The 19815-nt window shown below is 31.5% G+C and overlaps 3 protein-coding genes across 9 annotated transcripts; all 3 read right to left on the bottom strand.

Moving 5' to 3' along the window:
• Positions 1-2833: 2833 nt before the first annotated feature.
• Positions 2834-5782, bottom strand: LOC108476946 (zinc finger protein CONSTANS-LIKE 13). Of its 6 annotated transcripts, XR_001870162.2 has the most exons (6): positions 5042-5782; positions 4635-4805; positions 3940-4220; positions 3726-3824; positions 3438-3501; positions 2834-3227 (listed from the first exon to the last, which is right to left on the bottom strand). XR_001870162.2 is itself a non-coding variant. In XM_017779330.2 (5 exons), exons 1-4 carry the CDS (start codon positions 5555-5557, stop codon positions 3734-3736), a joined length of 1059 nt encoding a protein of 352 aa, XP_017634819.1. In that variant the 5' UTR covers positions 5558-5782; the 3' UTR covers positions 2834-3227; positions 3726-3733. The 6 variants fall into 6 exon arrangements, 4 of the variants coding, with proteins under 4 accessions (XP_017634819.1, XP_017634817.1, XP_017634816.1 ...); XR_008276260.1 differs by having other exon boundaries at positions 3438-3824; XM_017779330.2 differs by lacking the exon at positions 3438-3501.
• A 2732-nt stretch (positions 5783-8514) lies between these two features.
• LOC108477067 (membrane-anchored ubiquitin-fold protein 3-like) lies at positions 8515-11609 on the bottom strand. 2 transcript variants are annotated; one of them, XM_017779497.2, is made up of 5 exons: positions 11206-11609; positions 10661-10823; positions 10200-10424; positions 9504-9677; positions 8515-8793 (listed from the first exon to the last, which is right to left on the bottom strand). In XM_017779497.2, the coding sequence occupies exons 3-5, from the start codon at positions 10330-10332 to the stop codon at positions 8738-8740; spliced, it is 363 nt and encodes a 120-aa protein (XP_017634986.1). In that variant the 5' UTR covers positions 10333-10424; positions 10661-10823; positions 11206-11609; the 3' UTR covers positions 8515-8737. The 2 variants fall into 2 exon arrangements, with proteins under 2 accessions (XP_017634986.1, XP_017634985.1); XM_017779496.2 differs by having other exon boundaries at positions 10661-10798; positions 11206-11602.
• A 4117-nt stretch (positions 11610-15726) lies between these two features.
• LOC108478976 (monothiol glutaredoxin-S9-like) lies at positions 15727-16537 on the bottom strand. Its single transcript, XM_017781423.2, has one exon. The coding sequence runs from the start codon at positions 16231-16233 to the stop codon at positions 15928-15930; it is 306 nt and encodes a 101-aa protein (XP_017636912.1). The 5' UTR covers positions 16234-16537; the 3' UTR covers positions 15727-15927.
• Positions 16538-19815: the final 3278 nt, after the last annotated feature.

The following is a 19815-nucleotide window of genomic DNA, read 5'->3' on the forward strand; positions in this document are numbered from 1 at the left end:
AAAATAAAAGTACAAAGACTAAATTACAAATCTATGAAGTGTACATGGACTTATGAATATTTATTATTAATATATTTATAATTGTAATAAATATTTATTATTAAAATATTAATATTAAATATTTTCAATAATATGTGAATAATATTATTTAAAATTATTATTTTTAAAATTTATTGTTAAAATAAAATTAAAATATTAAATAATTTATTAAAATAATAAATTTTATTTATTATATTAATAATTTATTATATGACTAAATATAAATAATTAAATATGTATGTTTAATAATATTAAAAATATAATATTTTAAATATTTTAAAAATAAAATAAAATTTATGACCAATATAATAATATTAAGCTTGATTTAAGTTAATTTTTATATAAAAATAAAATTATTTATAGATGAGTCTTTTCCGAAAAATGACTTACGATTACCTTGACCTGTAAGTCATTTTTCGTTGACCAAACTATTTTCTATGAAACGAATACAGGAAAATGCAGAAAATACTTTCGGTAAAACCTTTTACATGTAAACAAATGGACCATTAGTGTTATTTAAGTAAAATTTGTTTAATGTATTTTCAATTTGTTGGGAAACATTTATTTTAATATTTTTAGTGTATTTGATGTATTATATTTTTTAAAATTTTTTTTATAAAAAAAAATTTAATATAGGTGGGTTAGGTTGGGCTCAGATTTAGTATTTTTTATCTGGATCGAGCTTGAGCAAAACTTTAGGTCCATTTTTGGGGTCGAGTTCGAACCTAGAAAATGGGCCTAAATTTGATATTAATCCGACCCGACTCGACTCATGATCAGGTCTAATGCAATCTTTTCCAAAAGATTCAGCCATATATGTAATTCTTCTTATTTTATTTTTAATCATTTTTATTTTAAAAATTTTAAATTTTATTTTATTTTTTTAATTTTTGGAAAAAAGTTAACTGAACTGTGCACTGAATTGCAGCCGGCATGAATTATTTTAAAAATAATTATGGACTTTTTCTTTATAATTTGTTGAATTTTTAATAATTTGTTGATTTTTATAAAATATTATGTTAGACTGATTAAAATTTTAAATTTTAATGGCTTAGTTAAATTTTTTCGTCTAAAAATTTCTAAAATTTAAATAATTAAAAAGAAAAATTAGAACCATAAAAAGGTTAAACGCTAGGGACTAAAAAATTTATTTAAGCCACAAGTTTTAGGATGTTAGATATGTAACTGATAATTTTGACAAAAATAGCTAAATTTAATGGTAGCAGGTACTAAGCCAACAAAGGTGCTATGTTATCTGAGTATTTGCTTATAGGTTGACACTTTCAATGTATTACTTTTCCATAGCCACCCCCATTGAAGCCATTGGTTTCTTTTCTGTTCACTACCCTGTAGACTGTAGTTATGGATATTCCACATTTCACATCTACCCTATACTTTGAAGCTTCTTTTCCAACCCAATGACACTGCACTTAGAATTAAAAGTTTTCTTTCTAAGAACCATTAATGTCCATGGAGTTTGCATCCCTTTCCTCCAACTCTTCTTACCAGAGATGGGAAAAGTTATTTGCTACAAACTAAACAAATACCAAGGCAACGGTTCATATGCATCCCACCACCTCCTCGGCGAGCTATGGTGGTCGCACCGCGTATAGCCTAAGAAGGTCTTTGTTCATTACTTGCTTCCCAATTTAGCTGTCCTAGGAAAGCTCTACATAAGTTATGTTCAGTTGTTCACTTTAATGTTGATGTATGATGATAGTGATATAAGATTAATTAACCATCTATCATGGAGAGTTAAATACTTGTGAAGGGGGTGTTAAGGTTCATGGGGCTGCTCCTTACGTCGGTAGCACCAGACTCTGACGGCTGTCGACAAAGACAAAGACAAAGACTGTTTCTGTTGGTTTTTTCGAAAACCATGCTCTCCTTGCATGTCCCTGCTACTGCTACGTGGCACTACATGTCTTTGCCATGGTGTATGTGTTCTTATCTTTCAGTTCCGTTGTTCATGGTTTATGTTTAACATAACAATTTACTAGTAACTTTCTTGTTTTGCTTTTGCACATAGACAATGTTTATTAATGACCATTGCAATAAATGGCTTGGTTTGCATGGTTGGGTCCCACCCTCTTTTACACGTATAGTAAGCAAGTTATAAACCTTGGATCTATCTGTCAATTAAGAGGTTAACAGGACCAGAGATATTTTGTGTCTGTAGAAGTAGACAAAAACAATGACAAATGAAATGACGTCATGTTTTAGTTTCACTCTTGAAATGCTCTCTAATTAGAGTTAACTCGTCCTACATCCTATTTAGCTTAAATGTTAATTGCCGATGAGTTTGACTTAATGGCAATGAAGCATTCTGAAAATTTTCAAGTGACAGAATCAGGAATTTTATGCAAGTGCATATCTTTTTTACCATTATAGTTTCACTATGATGAAAAACATAGGTGATTCCTTTCAAATGCAATTGCAATTGTATGAAAAGTTAGAATATGTTTTATTTTTTTATTTAAAAATAAATAAATTTAATTTTGTAAATTAGATAAAATAGTAAATGGATTTTTATTAAAAATTCATTCATTTATATGATTAAAAATATTATTATTTAAATCGAATTGAACCTACTGGTTAGACTGAAAATTAGATAAGATACCGATTTAGAGAAAGGTATTAAACTAATTGAATTATAAATTGATATGAATTGGCTACTGATTAGGTGAAACCGAGTTATTATTTTTTTTTATCGAATCGATTGAATCGGTTAAACCAATCAAACTAATAAACTGGTGATCTAATCAATTCGATAATCAATCCAATTTTAAAAACATTATTAAAAATTATATAATTCACAAAATAATTAAATAATGATATATGACATGACACATATATCTAATGTTGGCATACAAAACTAATTTATTAAATTGTCTATTTTTAATAGAGAGTAAAATGGAATACTCGAAATAAAGGTGCTTCCATGGCATTTTAATACACAGCACTGACAGCAGCATTACTAGTAGTACCACTGTGGGTCAAAACTTCCAGAAACAAGACCGCAATATTTCTCGTCATCCTAGACGTCACCACAGGGCAGCAATGGCTGTCAGTTTCTTAGGCCAAGAAGGTAACTCGCATGTCCAATCGAAGAAAGACCGGATTTTGTTTTATATGGTTGTTGGCGTCTTTGGTTTTGCATTTGGCTCATAGCACACGCCATATTCAACCTTCACAACAAATCAAGGTAGATGAGCAGTTAAGAAGGTTGATGGGGAGTCATTAGGGGGCTATTAATGGTAGTAAAAAGTAGGTTCGGTGTCGTACATGAGTATTTAATGAACTTCCCAATGGTGTTAAATTTGTAGCCAAGCTGGTTGTGGAATCTCATTACAGTAAAAAATGGAATATTCTCAACATAGAACTCAAATTTCACTAACCATCGTTTTATTTTGCATGACATGATTGCAAAAAGTCCAAGATTCCAAATAAGGGCTTTCACTGCTGTAGCCAATAATCAGCATTTCAATGCACAAACCATCAGCTTAAAGGTTAAAAAATAGCCTACATGATGTAATTATAGGTATTACAATTCAATATTTTACAAGAAACCTTGCATCTTACTAAGATTTTAGCTTCAAAGGAACAAAGAATGAACAAAGGAAAACATTATCTAGTTACAAAAATGATCCATGTTCATAGCAATTCCAGTCTCAAAAGTAGTTTACCAGTAATCTCAATGCTCCACCTTCGCAAAACGTCCTTTAATTCTCGTCCTGCTTTCGGCTCTAACCTTTCTTGATTCGTACCTGATGTGCTTATCGAATCTGTCATGATTCAATGAAACATTGCTCAGCAAAATGCAGAAAGGAATGTTTAATGTGTCAAAAGAACTTCCTGATCTATAATGTTTAATATGTACAAAACAAAGTCAAGCAATACCTCCTTGTTTTCCTTTTCTCCTTGTAGCGCGAGATCGCAGAGTCTCTCTCCTGGCTATTTAACTCGTGGACAGCGACCTTTGGAAGTGCTGACACGGTTCCAGTATCAATTTGATGTTGTTGGTTCCCAAGACTATCACTCACAGGTATAGTCCTACTTGAACCTAGATGTTTATCAGGAACCACAGCACATTCCTCAGGATGACCTCTTAATTCCGAGAAAGGCACAAAAACTTGGTCGGTCATCTCAACGTTGTCGCCGAAGAACCGTAGTGCGCTTGACTGCATGAAGAGAAAAAAGATTAGCCCTCTATTTCTGGTAAACAAGCCAAAACTTTTAGATGCTCCATAAACACAAAAGAAATCTATTGGAACCCATTCAAAGCATATCAAAGGCTGTAATCTATCATCGACATAAACTGTAAGCCATATCAGACTTTACAGCCAAACAACAATACGCCTCTTTGCTGACCTAATTGTCAATTTAACCTCACCCAAATGACAACGAAGGCCAATAAACAAGCCTCTCAATTGTGCTACATATCCATGGCTAATTTGCAGCTGCTTCGGTTTCCAAAATAGCATCTAAAAGTGGTATATTTATCAATCAACATCCCATACAAAACTCAATGTTCTATATTTCAAAAAGGATTATACAAAATCTCTTGGAGAAACAAGAAAAGGACATGATCATGCCTCATAAGCAGGAAATGGAATTGGAGCTGTATCATTTGTGCAACTTGTATGCACAGTTCCTGTCTGCAAATCACCAGTATTATCAAAGCTGAGGATAGGTTCAGATTTTGCTAGTTCACGTAGTTGATGAAGTACTTCCTCTTTATGTTGTCCACAATTAGCATTACGATTCTGAATCAGAAAAAAACAAGGGTACAGTGATCCATGTTATTATGAACTTGAAGCTTCAATAAGCAGAACCCTCACGGGCATCAATGTCAAACAACTAATTCAAGACTTTTTCACAAGCATAGCAGTAGCATTCATAAAAAGGAACAACCTTTTTAGCTTCTTTACATGTCCTAGCCAACCAACATAGACCCAAAATAAATGCAAAAAAGGTGGAAAAGGTTCAGCTCGAAACCTACCTTGGGCAAAGGAAGAACATCAGTTGGCTTAAACCCATGATCAGAATCACTCGAAACAAGCAAATCATCAAAGCTAGAAATCACCGGATTTTCCCAGCTCAACAAATCCAACCACCCATCATCATATCCACAATCATCACCACCTTTCTTTTCACCCAAATCCTCAATCCCAACAATACTCACCAACTCATTCACCGAAGGACACCCAGTAAACCCTTCTATTGGCCTCCTATTATGCAACGAAGACGACGAAAACTTGTGGCTTTCCCAATCACAGTTGGAGCAAAACACCGATTGCTCTGTTTCGCAAAAGATGGAAGCAGGGGAACCATCACAAGCGTCACAGAGCTGTGACCGAGAGTGCTTAGAGAATAGTTGGTTAGCCGAGTGAACTTCCCTGTCACAAGAAAAACATAGCTTGGCGGAGTCAGCTCTGCAATATAAAAGAGCTTTGGATTGGTTGCAATAATCACAGAGTCTCCCCTGTTTTTGGTTACTTCTCCTCTGATCAGTCATGTGTAATTGATATAGGTTGGGTTTTTTTAGGAAGGATTGGTTAAGAAGAAAAGAGAAGAATATATAGCATTTGAATGGCGCCAAGGTTTGGGTGCTTTGGCCGAAGAAAAATGGTGGAAATGGATAGAGGGGTATAGAGTCTAGTAAGTTAGGCTTTTCTTGGTGCGCAAGTTGTCTTTCAATGTGTTAGTTGAATTTTTCGTTCTTTGCTCCTTTTTAACTGGAGAAAGTGATATTTATATATATTCTACATGTCCACCCATAAATAGTATTTGGTTTGGAAGTGACAGGCTGACAGCACAGGTTTTATTATATTATTATCAATTATTCACCTTAAAAAAATTTAGGGTAAACTCATCAGTAAATTTATATTTTAGGCATTTAATTTTTATAAATTATAAAATAATTATTAAATTATTTAATGATTTTTGAATTATCATGTAATACTAGTTAGTCAACCTAAGCTTATTACTAATTTAATAATCTTTGGTGTAGTCTATTAAAAAATATTATATATAAAAGAATAAATATATGGTTATCCAAACACAAATCGGCATTATCATATTAGTTCAGATTTGATATGACACATATTTAAAATATGTGAATTAAAATTTAAATATATATATATATATATATATATATATATATATATATATGTACATGTCACGTTAACAATTTAGATTTGACATTTAAAGATATAAATTTTCTAAAACTTAATGAGTGTTTTTTTCTTAAACATATTAAATTCAAACTGTCAATGGAGTATATATACACATATTTACAACTTGATCAATATGTTTTAAATATATTACATGTCAAATTTGAGCTAAATTTAATGCTCTTGTTGAAATGAATCAATTTATTCAGAATCAAAATTTTAAAAATACCATTTCACCAAAAAATTTAAAAAGATCAAAATTTTTTACCAAATTTGGGAAATTCTACACTACTTACAAATGAAAAATATGGAAAATTTTGTAAAATCAAAGCATTCATGAAGTTGGAGGAAAAAATTCCTTATAAAGAAGATATTGAATTAAGGAACAACTCCCAATGCCTTTTATATTCATATAGTAGAACCATTACCTTAACCTTTTTTCCTATTCAATATATGAAATTAGTATCATTTATACTCATCCGAGATTATTATTTATTTCTTAATTAAATTATAATGAAAAATTTTAAAATTATAATTTGTTCAATGTTTTTGTATTTTCCATCTATTTGGAATTTAATATTTTATTTTAATTTTAAAATTTAATTTCTCTTTTTTCAATTTTAAAATTTAAGTTTATTTATTAACATTGTTAAAATTCTTGGGTGTTGGTGTGACATTTTAAAAAAAAACTTGGTATCAACATAACAAAAAAAAACATTATAAGGAACCTGAATTAAAAAAAAAATTTTTAACGGTGAAAGCAATTCTTAAAATTTCAAATCATCAATTTTAATTAGATTTAAACTAACTAATGGATTATAAAAGTTGAAGTACCATATTATGTCAAATTTAAAATATATAAATTAAATCTCAAATTTAAACAAAATGTAACAATCAAATTGAAATTTAACCACTTATAATCTAAAAATAAACAGATTCATAATGTTTACAAGAAAAATATGATCAGATGTTCATTGTGGAAGGCCTTAGGGCTTTCATTATATATATATTTGTATAGATTATGAATGCATTTTTCTAAAATAAAAGCTAATTAAGAGGTCCATAATTACAACAAATGTCGAAATTCTATGATCAGAGTAAACTTTTTAACTTCTTGTTTTATTATAATATTATCCTAAAGCTAATTTCTATTTACAAAAGAAAAGAAATAAATAAAAGGATTAATATAGCATTTAATATAAGTTTAATTTTTTAATATAATACTTGTGTTATTTATTGGTCTAATTTGATACTTACTTTTGATAAATATTATATATTTTGATATTAAAAATAACTATATTAATACAGTCTAATCATGAATATGATAAATTTTCATCAAATCAACTTCTAAAATCTAAATTAAACACTAAAAATTAATATTGGTATTTTTATATATCAAAATATATTTTTGTCGAATATAAATATTATATTGAATAAAAAATAATATCAAATTTAAGTAACAATTTATATATTTAAGCCTAATAAATTAATGAAAGCCAGATTCAATGAATGATTTATGATAAGATTCGCACAACGAATTTCACGATTGATCACGAGAAATTGCTGTGAAGTATGTTGACTGATCAATTTGAGAATAGGTATTATTGGATAAGGCTTAGGTCGATCAGTCGTATCAATGGCATACTTCATGCTAGAAAGTTTTGAGTTTAAAAAGGGAAAAATCTCACATAATTTTAATGTACAACTCGTGACTCATACACAACAGTAGGTCCGACATCAACATTAATGATGGGGATTTATGCGCTAACAACAACGAACCCGTCAAGTCTGTTGAATTTGAAAACTAAACTCAAATTTTCCATATCCAAATAAGATTCAATTTCTTTTCATATGACACCTACATCTCAATTCTAACTTGAATCTAAAAATTTAACTAAATTAATCCGAATTCTTTAATTCAAATATGACCTAATTCAATGTTATTATAAAAAATCAACAACCTAAATTTAAAGATGACTCGAATTAAAAATTATCAAAACCTAAAATAATTTGAATAAGAAATAATCAAAATTCAAAATGATCTAAACTTATAATGACTTGACCTTATAATGACTTGACCAGAAAAATCCAAGTCTCATACCTGACTAGAAAAAAAAAATCAAAATAACCCGAATTTTAAACAACCCAAACACCCAAAATTTGTAAAGCCCGAATTGATCCGATAACCCGACTTGCTCAATTAATATATACTAGGCTGATTGCATGATTAACCTTAACATGCTAGCTACTCAATAATGGAGCAATTAGATATGGATACATAAAAAATGCCAAAAGGTAATTTGCTCAAACCTTGACATGACCATCTCTATCTGTCTCTGTCTGAAAATGCATTTGATTCATCTGTACAATCGTAGCTTTTACAAAATGTACTTCTGAATAGCCTAATTTTACTGATAAGAGGATGGTTACAGAACTCCGTAACCTGAGTAATCACAGTAACAAAGCAGCCACTATACAGATGATAAGTTGAAAAACTAGTGGGAAACATGTTTATGGATTAATTAAAGGATAACACACCGGCATGAATTCAGCTTCTGCATATCCTCCTTGCTCTTTTCTGCATGCAGAGGACCAAAACAAAAGGGCAAAACCAAGTGAAATTAGAGGAAGTTTAGAACTCAGGATTTTTCTCTTATCAAATTTTGATAATGGAACAAAGGAATTTAATTAGAATGCAAAAAGTATCCAACATGGTTTGATGAAATTCCATTGATGACAATCTGATGATGATAAAAGTTTATATTAACCAGGAATTGTTTTCAAATTTTAATTATGAACACAGCAACTAAAAGATTAAGATCAATAATGTATCCTTAAAGACAATTCAAAGTTAGAATCCTTTAACCTCCACTCCCCTTTCGGAAAAAAAAACAACATAATAGATTTGGTGAGGGAAAAAGGCAAAATAAGCCTTTGGGGCCTTGTTACTTTGGTGGGCAAGAAAACAAAACTTCAGCCTAACTCAGTTTCTTGCTTCTCCAGTAGCCTCACAACTACTTCATGAGGTTTATTAAAGGGATTGCTTTTTTATAGATTCCTTACTTAAAGTAGATAAATTAAAGAGATTCTTCATTTTGTTCCCCTTTTGTTTATTTATTTTCCTCGAGAAATATGAGGTGTTTAAATGACCACTATATGTGCTATAGACTGCATGTTATGAAGAAAATATAGACCTACTGATTCTCGGTAATCTTAAATACCAACGAGATTTCATGAGATACATTCTCCCAAACATTTTTCTTTTATAAGAAAGTGAACTTAACAAACCTGTTTTATTTTTTGCTATAGTAGTGGGCTGCACCACCACGTGCATGGTGATAACACCAACAGGAAGGTCACCAAAGGTTATCCTGGAATCAGCGAGTGATTTGTTGTTTTCCAGAACTCTACCAGCATGTATGAGCTTCAAATCATTTATTGACTTTGGTATGACAGTTTTGTCTGAAAATACACAAAAGAATCCATTAACTCAGACAGCTGTTGCACGGGAGCAGCATCATCAAAGACATTTTAGATTCAAATTTGCTCCTTACGGACATGCCCCATATATGAGTTTGTAGACATGGCCAACATCACACCTTTTCTTCAAGCAGAACGGCATCATCAAATGAAAATAGAGGCCAATTCTGTTCACATGCATGAACACTGTGGCTAAACTATTTTCATTCAAATGAATATAAGCTATTACAATAATTTTAGACATACAATGAAGCAATGTTATCACTATACTGAGACTAATCAATGATAATGCCAGCAACAGGAAACAGAGAAAAGAAACTCGCTAAAGTAGGGAGCAAGTGATCCTCAAACATGCTTAGTTCAAAAGTGATCAGATGAAAGATAGAAAGAAACATAAACAAAGACAATGAAACTGAGCACCAATGATGTTTAATCCAATTATTTAGATTTCGGAAAGGAGTAAGTTAAGAGGAGGAAATATGTAAGCAGAAGCATATTAATAACCTTGTGGCCACTCAGCAACAATCTTTTGTTTAAGGGTTGCAACAGTCATAGATGATGCGTAAGTACTATGTGCAATATCTGTCCCATCATAAATGCGGAACTTAAGCTCAATAAGCTCCTTGCCCTCAGCCATAGTAGTCTTTGTTCTCTATTTCCCAGCACACAGGTCGAATGTGATAGCAAACAAACAGTTTTAGTCTCAGAATTCAGTCTCCCTTCACCCACCTGCACAATAATTCCCGTCACATCGCCTAAAATTTAAACTTGCAATATTTCATAATCAGCTCAATTACCTATCCTAGTTTACTTAGACAGACGCAAAAAGAATTATACGTTATCAATGGTATCAACTAGAAAGCGGAAAATGCAGAACTTGTTGTTACCTTTTTTTCTAAGATTGCTCTCGTACTCAAGTCGAGTTATGCATAAATCTAATTCAAATTGCAAAATATTAAACTAACCTCAATTAATCCTCGGCGAAGTTTGTTTAGTAAGAGTGCAAGTGAATCAACTTCAAGACAACGTCTCAAACAGAGTGAGCACTTCATATGTTCTGATAACTGACAAGGTTCCCGGTCAATATCTCTCAACCAATGTTCCTTTAACAAAAATGCAGAACTCAACCTCAAAAAGAGAACAAAAATATTAATAAAATCTAAATATTCTGCTATCTTCTGATTGGAAAAGAAAATCGAAATCAACAACAAGGCTTCTATTAAATATCTAATTAGCTAACAAGAAAAGAGTAATTAAAACCTAAAAGAAATTAATTCGGGTAAGATTTCCTTTTCTTTTTCGTTTTATCAATACACAAAACTGAAATTACGACCAACATCACTTTTCCTTTTTTTTCTTTTTCCTCTCTTATCTTTCCGCTTTATTTTTATTTTTTCAAATTTTCTCACTTACCAAAAAAAATGATAGAATCAAGGAAATTAATCGGAAATAGTACATAAAAATAGAAAAAAAAAAAGTAATCAAGAGAGGAAATAGGAAAAAAAAATACCTGAGCAAGAAGCCATTGATGAAAGATCGGCGAGATAGAGAGAGAATCGAATCGAGCAAAAGACTTTTTCTGGCCACACTGTCGGTGTTTGATCGAGAAAAAGAAGGGTGAGAAGTAGAAGTCTCCGTTCCTTTCTTTGGTAAATTAAAAAAGAAAATTCATTTTAATTAATTTCCCCAAAATCTCTGTGATAAGATGTCGAAAATCGATATAAGATGGCATGGTGGATCCAATCCCCAAATTTATACTATTACCCCTTCTTTAAATCATTTTTTTTTTAAGTAATATTTCGGATTTAAATTAAAAAATAATAATTTTAATCTATTTTAAAATTAGCTCAAATTTATCTCTCAAAATTTGAATTTAATCAACCAAAATAATTGTTTTTAAAAAGAAGGAACCCTTTTTTATCCTGAGGAGACAATATGTTAAAGCTCAAAATTTTTCCATTCTCTGTTTGCCACGTGGACTCATAGATTTCTCGGAATGACTAATTTAGCCCAACTTTACACGTGGCATTTAACAATTGGCTTCTTATGTAATTAAGGGGGATAACTATCCTTAGAGAAAAAGAGGTGGCCGTTACTGTTAGTTATTTTGCCTGAAGACCTGAAAACTTTAAATTTCATTCAACTTCTTAAAATTTCGTTTATTAGAAAAAAACATATTTTTATAGCAAAACAAATGGGCTGTGCAGCCAATTATATACATATAGCTTTTTCCTTATATATGTAGTAATTGAAATTTTTGGTCCATTAGTACAGCTTGGCCATTCCTGTAAAGCTAAGACAAAAGAGAGAAATATAATGCAGAAGATGGTGACTTTGACAACCATGATGCTATTGGTAGTTGTAACCCCACCAAGGCAAGTGAAAGTGGGTGGGCAGATCAAAGAGGGTGAAGTGGAGATGTCCATCATTGGTTGAGAGTCAAACTCGAGTATGGCATTATTGAAGGATTAATCTTTTTAGAACAAGTTTTCAAAATGTTATTTATTAGATAATCGATTGGTATTGTTGAAGTTAGTGTTTTTTAATGAGGGTTTTGTCTCTTGTACTCTATTATAAGACAACATAATTCAAGTGGTACCATGATTGCCAGTAAATGATATATATGCTTCAAATTAGTGGTTTGAGTCCCTGCATGCCCAAATGAATCTCATAATTACTACATACTCGATATTGATACCCTTCCCATTGAGTCTTGTAGGTCCACCAACTGAGGTATTCTTGGCTCTGTAACCAAGCCAACCGAGCAGTCACTCTTTGTGTGCTAGCTCTCGACAGAGTATGGGAGACAAAATTCCCTACTTAGGGACAATACCTTCAGTTGTTAAAAGATTGATTGACTGCTTAATTTATTCTCAATGAAAAATTAGGCTTGAAGGCAACTTTTGAGGTAAATGGACTAGATTTGGAAGTTCAAAGTTAGAACAAGATGAACATGGGTTAAGGGGCATCGTACATGTGTTCCAAAAGGTATCCTAATACTTAGTTAATAAAATGTGTAATCAGAGCAAAGAAACAAGAAAGCTTAAGCTAGTATAGTAAAGTTGAGAGTGTGGATGTCGAAAAAGGAGATCTCACTATTCATTGGTTGGTCGTCTAGCCATGTTTGCATGTTGCTTTGTCTAGTCACTAGTTATTCCAAGCTTTTTAACAAATTTACTAATCCGTCTTAGAAACAAGGTTGTTGAAACTAGATCAAGGAATGATAAGATCACAACCGATCAAGAACATTAGTCTAGAATAAGGGAAAAAACATGTTGGCCTGTGAACTTGTACGAACCAATTGAAATGAGATAAAAATTTATTGAACTGATAATTAGACGTGTTTTGTAATTTTTAATTTTTAATTAAAATCGAACTGATAATTAAACTAATTAAATCGATCTAACTGGTTCTACCACTAATCCGATTCTGAAAACATTACGTAGAAGACAAGCTCTCTAATAGGCAACCGAGCAAACTAGGGACTTGGGCTGTATAAGATTAGATTTGTTTCTTTTGGACGGTAACCAGTTTCAAAGTTGGGCTTATAAGCTGGTACAACATATCTAACGATGTAGAAAAAAAAAGATTCAAAAAAAGTGGAAAGGTTTGAGAGTCCCCCACACAGCATGATTAAGACTAACAAGGTGGAGTAATAGAAAGTTGATGCGTTTCCCAATGCTTTGTTTCCATTTACAATGGAGGAATCTGTTGAAGACACTATTGACAGCATAATTTATTATTATTATTATTTTTCTTTCATTTTCTTTTGTCTTTTGGATTAATAATATGCAATAATTAAAACATTTTATGAACATGTAAATGATCTATCTGTTCACTCAGGAAGATACCTTTTCCATATGTTATGCAAAGTGGGAGAATGGGGGACCAGTCCCTATAAACCGCATTTCAGCTAAGGTTGTATATAACGAGGTTTAAATTGAATTAATTGATTAAATTGAATTAAATTGGTCATTAAAATTAATTTTGATTAAATATTTATCGATTAATTTAGTTTAAAATAATTAATTAACCGAAATTAATTATAAATAAATATTATATATATATACAATCCTAATAAAATAGATCCAAAAAGCAAATGGTAACATGTTATGGAGAAAAAGCAAAATAAAATTAAAATATGACAAAACAAAAGTTATAACTCAAAAATGGTTAGAAATTTTGTTTAATTCAAAATTGATAGAACTAAATTGATTAATTATTTTCATGAAAATTACAATTCAATTAATGGTTAAATATTTTAAGTTTTCGATTAATTTAATTAATGATAGCTCAATTTTAAACACCCTAATTTCAATGACTGAGGGACTTTGAGTTGATATTGTCCTAATTTTATAGCCTTCATGAACCATAGCTTGTTTAGACTAATATGTGTGTGTACAATATAAAACAACAATCATCAAGTTCTCTTAATAACACTTACAAAAGGTCACAGTTCAAAGCCTATGGTTATAAGCCATCCCAATAAAATATACCAAAAAAAGAAAGGTATGTATCTTTTTCTCCTTTAGAAAGAAGGGTATTTACACTTGTCAAGAATTTGTTTACACGACATTTCTGAAATAACTGAACCAATGCTGTAACTATTATTCCATTGGATCCAAAAAAATAGAGGTGAGTGTTGAATCGAATTGAGTGAAAAGATTTTAAATTAATTGAGTTAATGAGTCATATTTTATCATTCTAACTCGATTTGATTTTTTTTTCAAATAGAATCGAGTAAAGTGAGATTCGAGTCGAATCGAATCAAGTGAAATTGTTTGAGTTAAAATTAAAAAAGTAAAAATATCAAATTAAAATCTTGTTAAAGTATAACTAATTCCATATTAGAGGACATAAATTTGAAACTATAAATATTTGAAAAAATTTTAAAGCAAAAAAAAAATATATATATATATATATATATATATACATAATTAATTAACTTATTTAGGTTCCCAAAATTATTGTTTTAGAAATTTTAAATTTTTAAATTTTTTACATATTTTTAGAATTTTTATTATAATTTTTAAAATATAAGTTTTATAATTTTAAAATTATTTTAAATTTTTTGTAATTTTGTTGAGAGAGACCAATTTACTCACTTTTAAAATTGACAGGGACAAAGGGGGCATTTACACTAATCTATTATTTGAATTATTTGAGTTATTCGAATTGTAAAATTCAACTCGATTCGAACTCGAATTACTTATTCTAGTTGACTCAAATAACTCGAATCTATTAACTCGAAATTTAAATTTTCTTTTAAATTTTTTTAAATCGAATTTAGTTTTACTTACCCCTACAATTAAGTAAATTTTCTTTCAAAGACATTAGCAGTCTTGTCTCATTTGAGCTAAATTGAGCTCTGCTGTTCAATGTGCTAAAGGTAAAGAATATATATATAATATATATATATATATATCACTTTTTACTTGTCAATGCCTAAGTCCAAAAAATTCGGAAGTGAAAACCATCTTTACAGTTTTGCTGTTTCGAAAAAGTTGCCTTGTAAAGAAAAAAGTCCAATCTTTTACCAGTGGAAGTAAAATCAAAGTAAACTAAACTAAAGAATAAAAAGGCAAAGGAATGTAATACCTTTCTTTATATGAGATAAAGTTTTCAGAATTTCTTTTTGCATGTGGAGGAATGTAATAGGGGTTTCCAAAGTTGAGGAACTCAATGAGAAACTTCTGGTATTTTGGGAGTTTTCTTCTTTTCTTTTTTTTTTTTTTGTCTATTTTCAGACAACTATTAGTGTTTTGTTTTTATACATTCAGAACTTTATGTAACTCCTTGTCAATTGTTCATAGGATGTGACTATGGAAAGATTGATATATATCATGAGAGGGGGGGGGGAATTTATGTAAAAAGCCAATCACTGAGGTGGTACAATTTGGTGGGTGGACCATTAAAATTGCAAAAAGATGACTTTTTGCATGGCATATTGCTTTTGCAGAAACCATACATCAAAGTTTATTCAAAAAGTTTTTTGGGGTTCATAATTGAAACACACACTCACAATCACAAATTATATTAAGTTAACTTCATTAAGAAATAGGAAGTGATTACATGGTAGAGACTAGGGAGCTAATCCAAAGCTGTTACAGGTACTCATAGAACATAGATGATTACATACAGAGTAATACAATCACAGCTCATGACTAGAGAGACTAGTATTGAGCCAATTTTATTCTTACAATGTGATATTTTTGAAGTTTTACTTTTTTATTTAACACAAAGTCTGATAAGGTTTCAGCATAGGTAAGAGCCCTCCACTTAGGTGGAGGGACATAACTTCATTGGTGGAACCCACTAGCTTCCCACCAATGAAGATGGCTGGAACAGGACCATTACACCCTAACCTCTTGAGTGCTTTCTCCATTTCCCAGCCTTCAGGGTCTTGATCTATCTCATGAACCATAGGGGTTACCCCAAGCTCTTGGAATAGGATTTTGACTGCATAACACATGCAACATGAGCTCTTGCTGAATAGCACTAACCCTTTCTCTGAGGCCAAACTTGTCACCTTTTCCATGCTGAAAAATCCTGGTTCACAATGTTCTCTGTATTGAACACTGTTAGTAACAGGAGAAACTCCCTTGATTACCTGTAGATATTTCACTTAAATGTTAAAAGCACAGCATTCGAATCCGATTGTAATCGAAGGTTGGACTTTTAGAAGGTGAATTAAGAAAGAAATTAAAGAAGGGTTCAAAGGTTAAGGTGGTTGGAACTTAAGCTTCCATGCTAGAGTATTTATAGGGACTTATAGATGCTACTTTATGGGATGGGGGACTACTGTGTTTCCATGGGCTTAACAAGTTGGCTAATTCAAGTTTCTGCTATGTATTACTCAACTTAAAACATGTTCTGATATAATCACTTCTTTAAATAGATGGTTCAAGAGAGAAAAAAAATAAAACAACACAAGTAGCAAGATTCATGTTAGCTCGATTCCGCGACCTACGTGTTTGCCTACTAACCATATGTATTCCAACCTTTTTGGTAGAATTTATGGGATTTATACTTTCTAATTCCTATCAAAATGTTACAACAAAAGTACAAAATTCTGAGGCTGGCAAGTCAATTTACACCAGATTCACAAAATCACTTCCCTTTGAATCCTTCTGCAGAAAAGATTACGAATGAGATCGCGAATGGTGATGTCCTTTTTTGTGCACTACAACTTGCAACGATTCTTCACACATGTGAGCATACACATAGGCTCACTTCACTTAATGCATAGCTCTGCTGCTCTTAAACATATAGCAATCCTTTGACATGCTCGAGTGAAGCCTGCGAATGACGAATGGTCATACGTGCAAATGACAACAACTCTTCCTTCACCAATGGTGGGGGCAGGATTCCCCATTCTCAGCTATCTTACTGCAAAGAATAAAGTAATTAGCTTTACAAGAAGTGCTCATTGTATAAGAGCATCATCCATGAGGTAGGTACTGTTAAAGGCTACACGTTTGGAAAAAAACCCTGAATAAATAATTAACAAATGATATACATATAAGTATCCATATGCCATATAGGAACTTCCAAGCATGTTAAAATAAGTTTTCTATCCTTTAAGGTTTTAGATGGGTGGAATAGAATGGAAGCATAAAAAAGTTCCAACATCACCTTTTTGTCTCTCAGATAAGTCCATATAGACATCAATTTGATAAAGAAATCATTAACTAAACTTGTTAACGGATACTGTCGTGCCAAGTGTTTGTTCAATGGAGGTGACATGGCCAGAAAAGTCAAGAACCAACTAATTTGATATCACTTTTAGTACTAATTAACACCTTAAAAAAATGAAAAAAAGGCACTGAAAACCTGCAATATCCTAAAGAAATTTCATCAGCTTGATGTTGCTTGTGCAATAGTTTACTCATAATACATGTGATTACTTTTTGTAAGTGGGTGAGTTTTCTATTGGGAACATATTTGAGTACCAGAAAGAAGAGCCATGCATTTTGGATGTGGGAACCTTTATTCTATATGTTAGTTTAAAAATATTCTTCAGTGAGAGCTCCATGAACCACTGTGTGAACCTAAATTTGATTTAAAAAAACCAGGAATTTATGTCTGTTTCTGATAGTATAGAATCCTACAAAGTTAAATGCATCATTATATTATCATATCCGTGGAAATGGAAACATGCATTATCCATTAAACAGTGAGCATTTAATGATACTACGTATCTACTAAGTGTCATTTTATACACAATTTTATTCAAGGAACTGAACACAAAGCAAAGCCCTTTATACAACATTTCCCTTTCAACATGGAGGGATATTACAACCCGAGAGGAGGTCAGGTTTACTTGGGGAGAAGTCTGCCAAGTGTTGTCTGGCTAGCAAACCCTAAAGAGGTCCGGTATTGGTCCAGGTGTTTGTGCTTAGTTTTATTCTTAGATTTCAGAGAGTATCGAGGGGTTTAGGGGGTGAGAGCGTCTCTACCCACTAAAAAAAATGTCAACATCTGCTTAGTAGGATTTGAACCTATGCCCTTATATGGAATTTATGGGTAAGATAGTACCATTCACCAAGGGCTGACGGACCCCTCAACCGGGATCGAGACACCGGGTCATACCCGAGCCCTTTTAAGCCAAATCTGCATCTCTCCCACTAGGGTCATGGTCCAGCTCATCAACTATAGGGCTGGCACCAAGCTCATAAGGAAGTGTGTTGATGGTATGGCTCAGGCAACATCATGAGGTCTTAGTGAATATCACATATCATGTCTTCCATTGCTCTCATTGATTTTGTTGGACACAAATTCAGTCTGAAGAATTATAAGAAGTTACAACAATGCAGATAATTGGCAAAAGAAGCTGAAAGAAGGTGTAACTGAAGTAAGCTTGAAAAAGAAAAGGTGAATAGGCAGACTAGGGAGAAGGGCTTTTAGTGTAGGAAGCTTATATGTGCTAAGGCTTGGCTGTGGTAAACTAGGAGATTTCATCATCTCTTATTTATAAGGCCTAGGAAGAGAGAGAATCTATTATATAGAAAAATTTCAGCTTCAGCTTGTAGAATCACAAGTAAAAATGAAAGATTATTACAAACTTAGATTTAAATGCAACAAGGAAGATAAGAAAAATTACACTTTAAGGACTCTCTTTTAAATGATTTTAAGTTAAATGTTAAATATGATATCAAGTTATATATATATATATATATATATATATATATATATTTTAAGTTTATCATACTTTATATTCACTTAAATGTTTATCTATAAATATTTTAAGTAGCATGAGAATTATGATAAATTCATAATATGATGAAGAAGGTGATCACCCACTATCAAGTCGATTAATTGCCTCAATTCATGTGCTGTAAAATCTCTTGGGTCATTTTTAAAAAAAAAAAAACATTTTAGTGTCCATTTAGATGGATGGTGAAATTGATTCCGAGGTTATTTAAAACAACAACAATAATAAAATTAATTACGTTTGTGATAAGGTTGAATATTATAATATCAAGATTAAAATTAGAAGTTGTCTCCTAAGTATTTTGGTCCATTTCCAATAATGGACAAGGTGGGACAGGTAGCCTATAAATTGTAGTTACCTTCAGGCTCACGCATTCATTCTACTTTTCATGTATCTCAATTGAAGAAGTATGAGGGAGCAGCACCAGTCCAAGCTCAATTTCCTCTAGTGGATGTTCATAGGGCCTTGCTTAAGGATCCAATTAGAGTTTTGGAGAGGAAAATGGTGAAGAAAAGCAACCAAGCGATCATCGAGTTCGTTGTAGAATAGGCAAACACATTTCCTAAAGATACCACTTAGGAACCATTGCAGCAACTACAGGCCACTTTTCCTCATTTTGATCCTTGAGGACAAGGATACTTTTTTGAAAGCAGTATTTATTACGGGGTTTAAGGAATTAAGAAAATAAAACTAGATGAAGTAAACGGTGCATTTAAGGGATGATTGGATGAAGCAAAAAGCGTAGAGTTTTATGTCAGTTAAACGGTGTTATTGGATGAGCTAAACGTAGGAGTAAGTTTTCGATCGAATTAAATGAAAAAATTTTAGTTAATTGAGTTTTTGAATTTTATTTTATTATTTTAATTTAATTTAAAAATTTTATAAATTAAGTTAAGTGAGATAAAA

The sequence above is a fragment of the Gossypium arboreum genome, chromosome 12, assembly GCF_025698485.1.
Source record: "Gossypium arboreum isolate Shixiya-1 chromosome 12, ASM2569848v2, whole genome shotgun sequence".
NCBI lineage: Eukaryota > Viridiplantae > Streptophyta > Magnoliopsida > Malvales > Malvaceae > Gossypium > Gossypium arboreum.

Bases quoted from the DNA above. Each gene is read 5' to 3' on its own strand.
- LOC108476946 (XM_017779330.2), bottom strand. From the start codon at position 5,557: ATGACTGATCAGAGGAGAAGTAACCAAAAACAGGGGAGACTCTGTGAT. The intron at 4,806-5,041 runs GTAGGTTTCGAG...TTTCTGATTCAG, and splicing joins ATGTTCTTCCTTTGCCCAAG to AATCGTAATGCTAATTGTGG. The intron at 4,221-4,634 runs GCATGATCATGT...CTCTTCATGCAG, and splicing joins TTCCATTTCCTGCTTATGAG to TCAAGCGCACTACGGTTCTT.
- LOC108477067 (XM_017779497.2), bottom strand. From the start codon at position 10,332: ATGGCTGAGGGCAAGGAGCTTATTGAGCTTAAGTTCCGCATTTATGAT. The intron at 9,678-10,199 runs GTTATTAATATG...GTGTATTTTCAG, and splicing joins TGTTGCTGAGTGGCCACAAG to ACAAAACTGTCATACCAAAG. The intron at 8,794-9,503 runs GTTTGTTAAGTT...CTCTGCATGCAG, and splicing joins TATAGCAAAAAATAAAACAG to AAAAGAGCAAGGAGGATATG.
- LOC108478976 (XM_017781423.2), bottom strand. From the start codon at position 16,233: ATGGAAAAGGTGACAAGTTTGGCCTCAGAGAAAGGGTTAGTGCTATTC.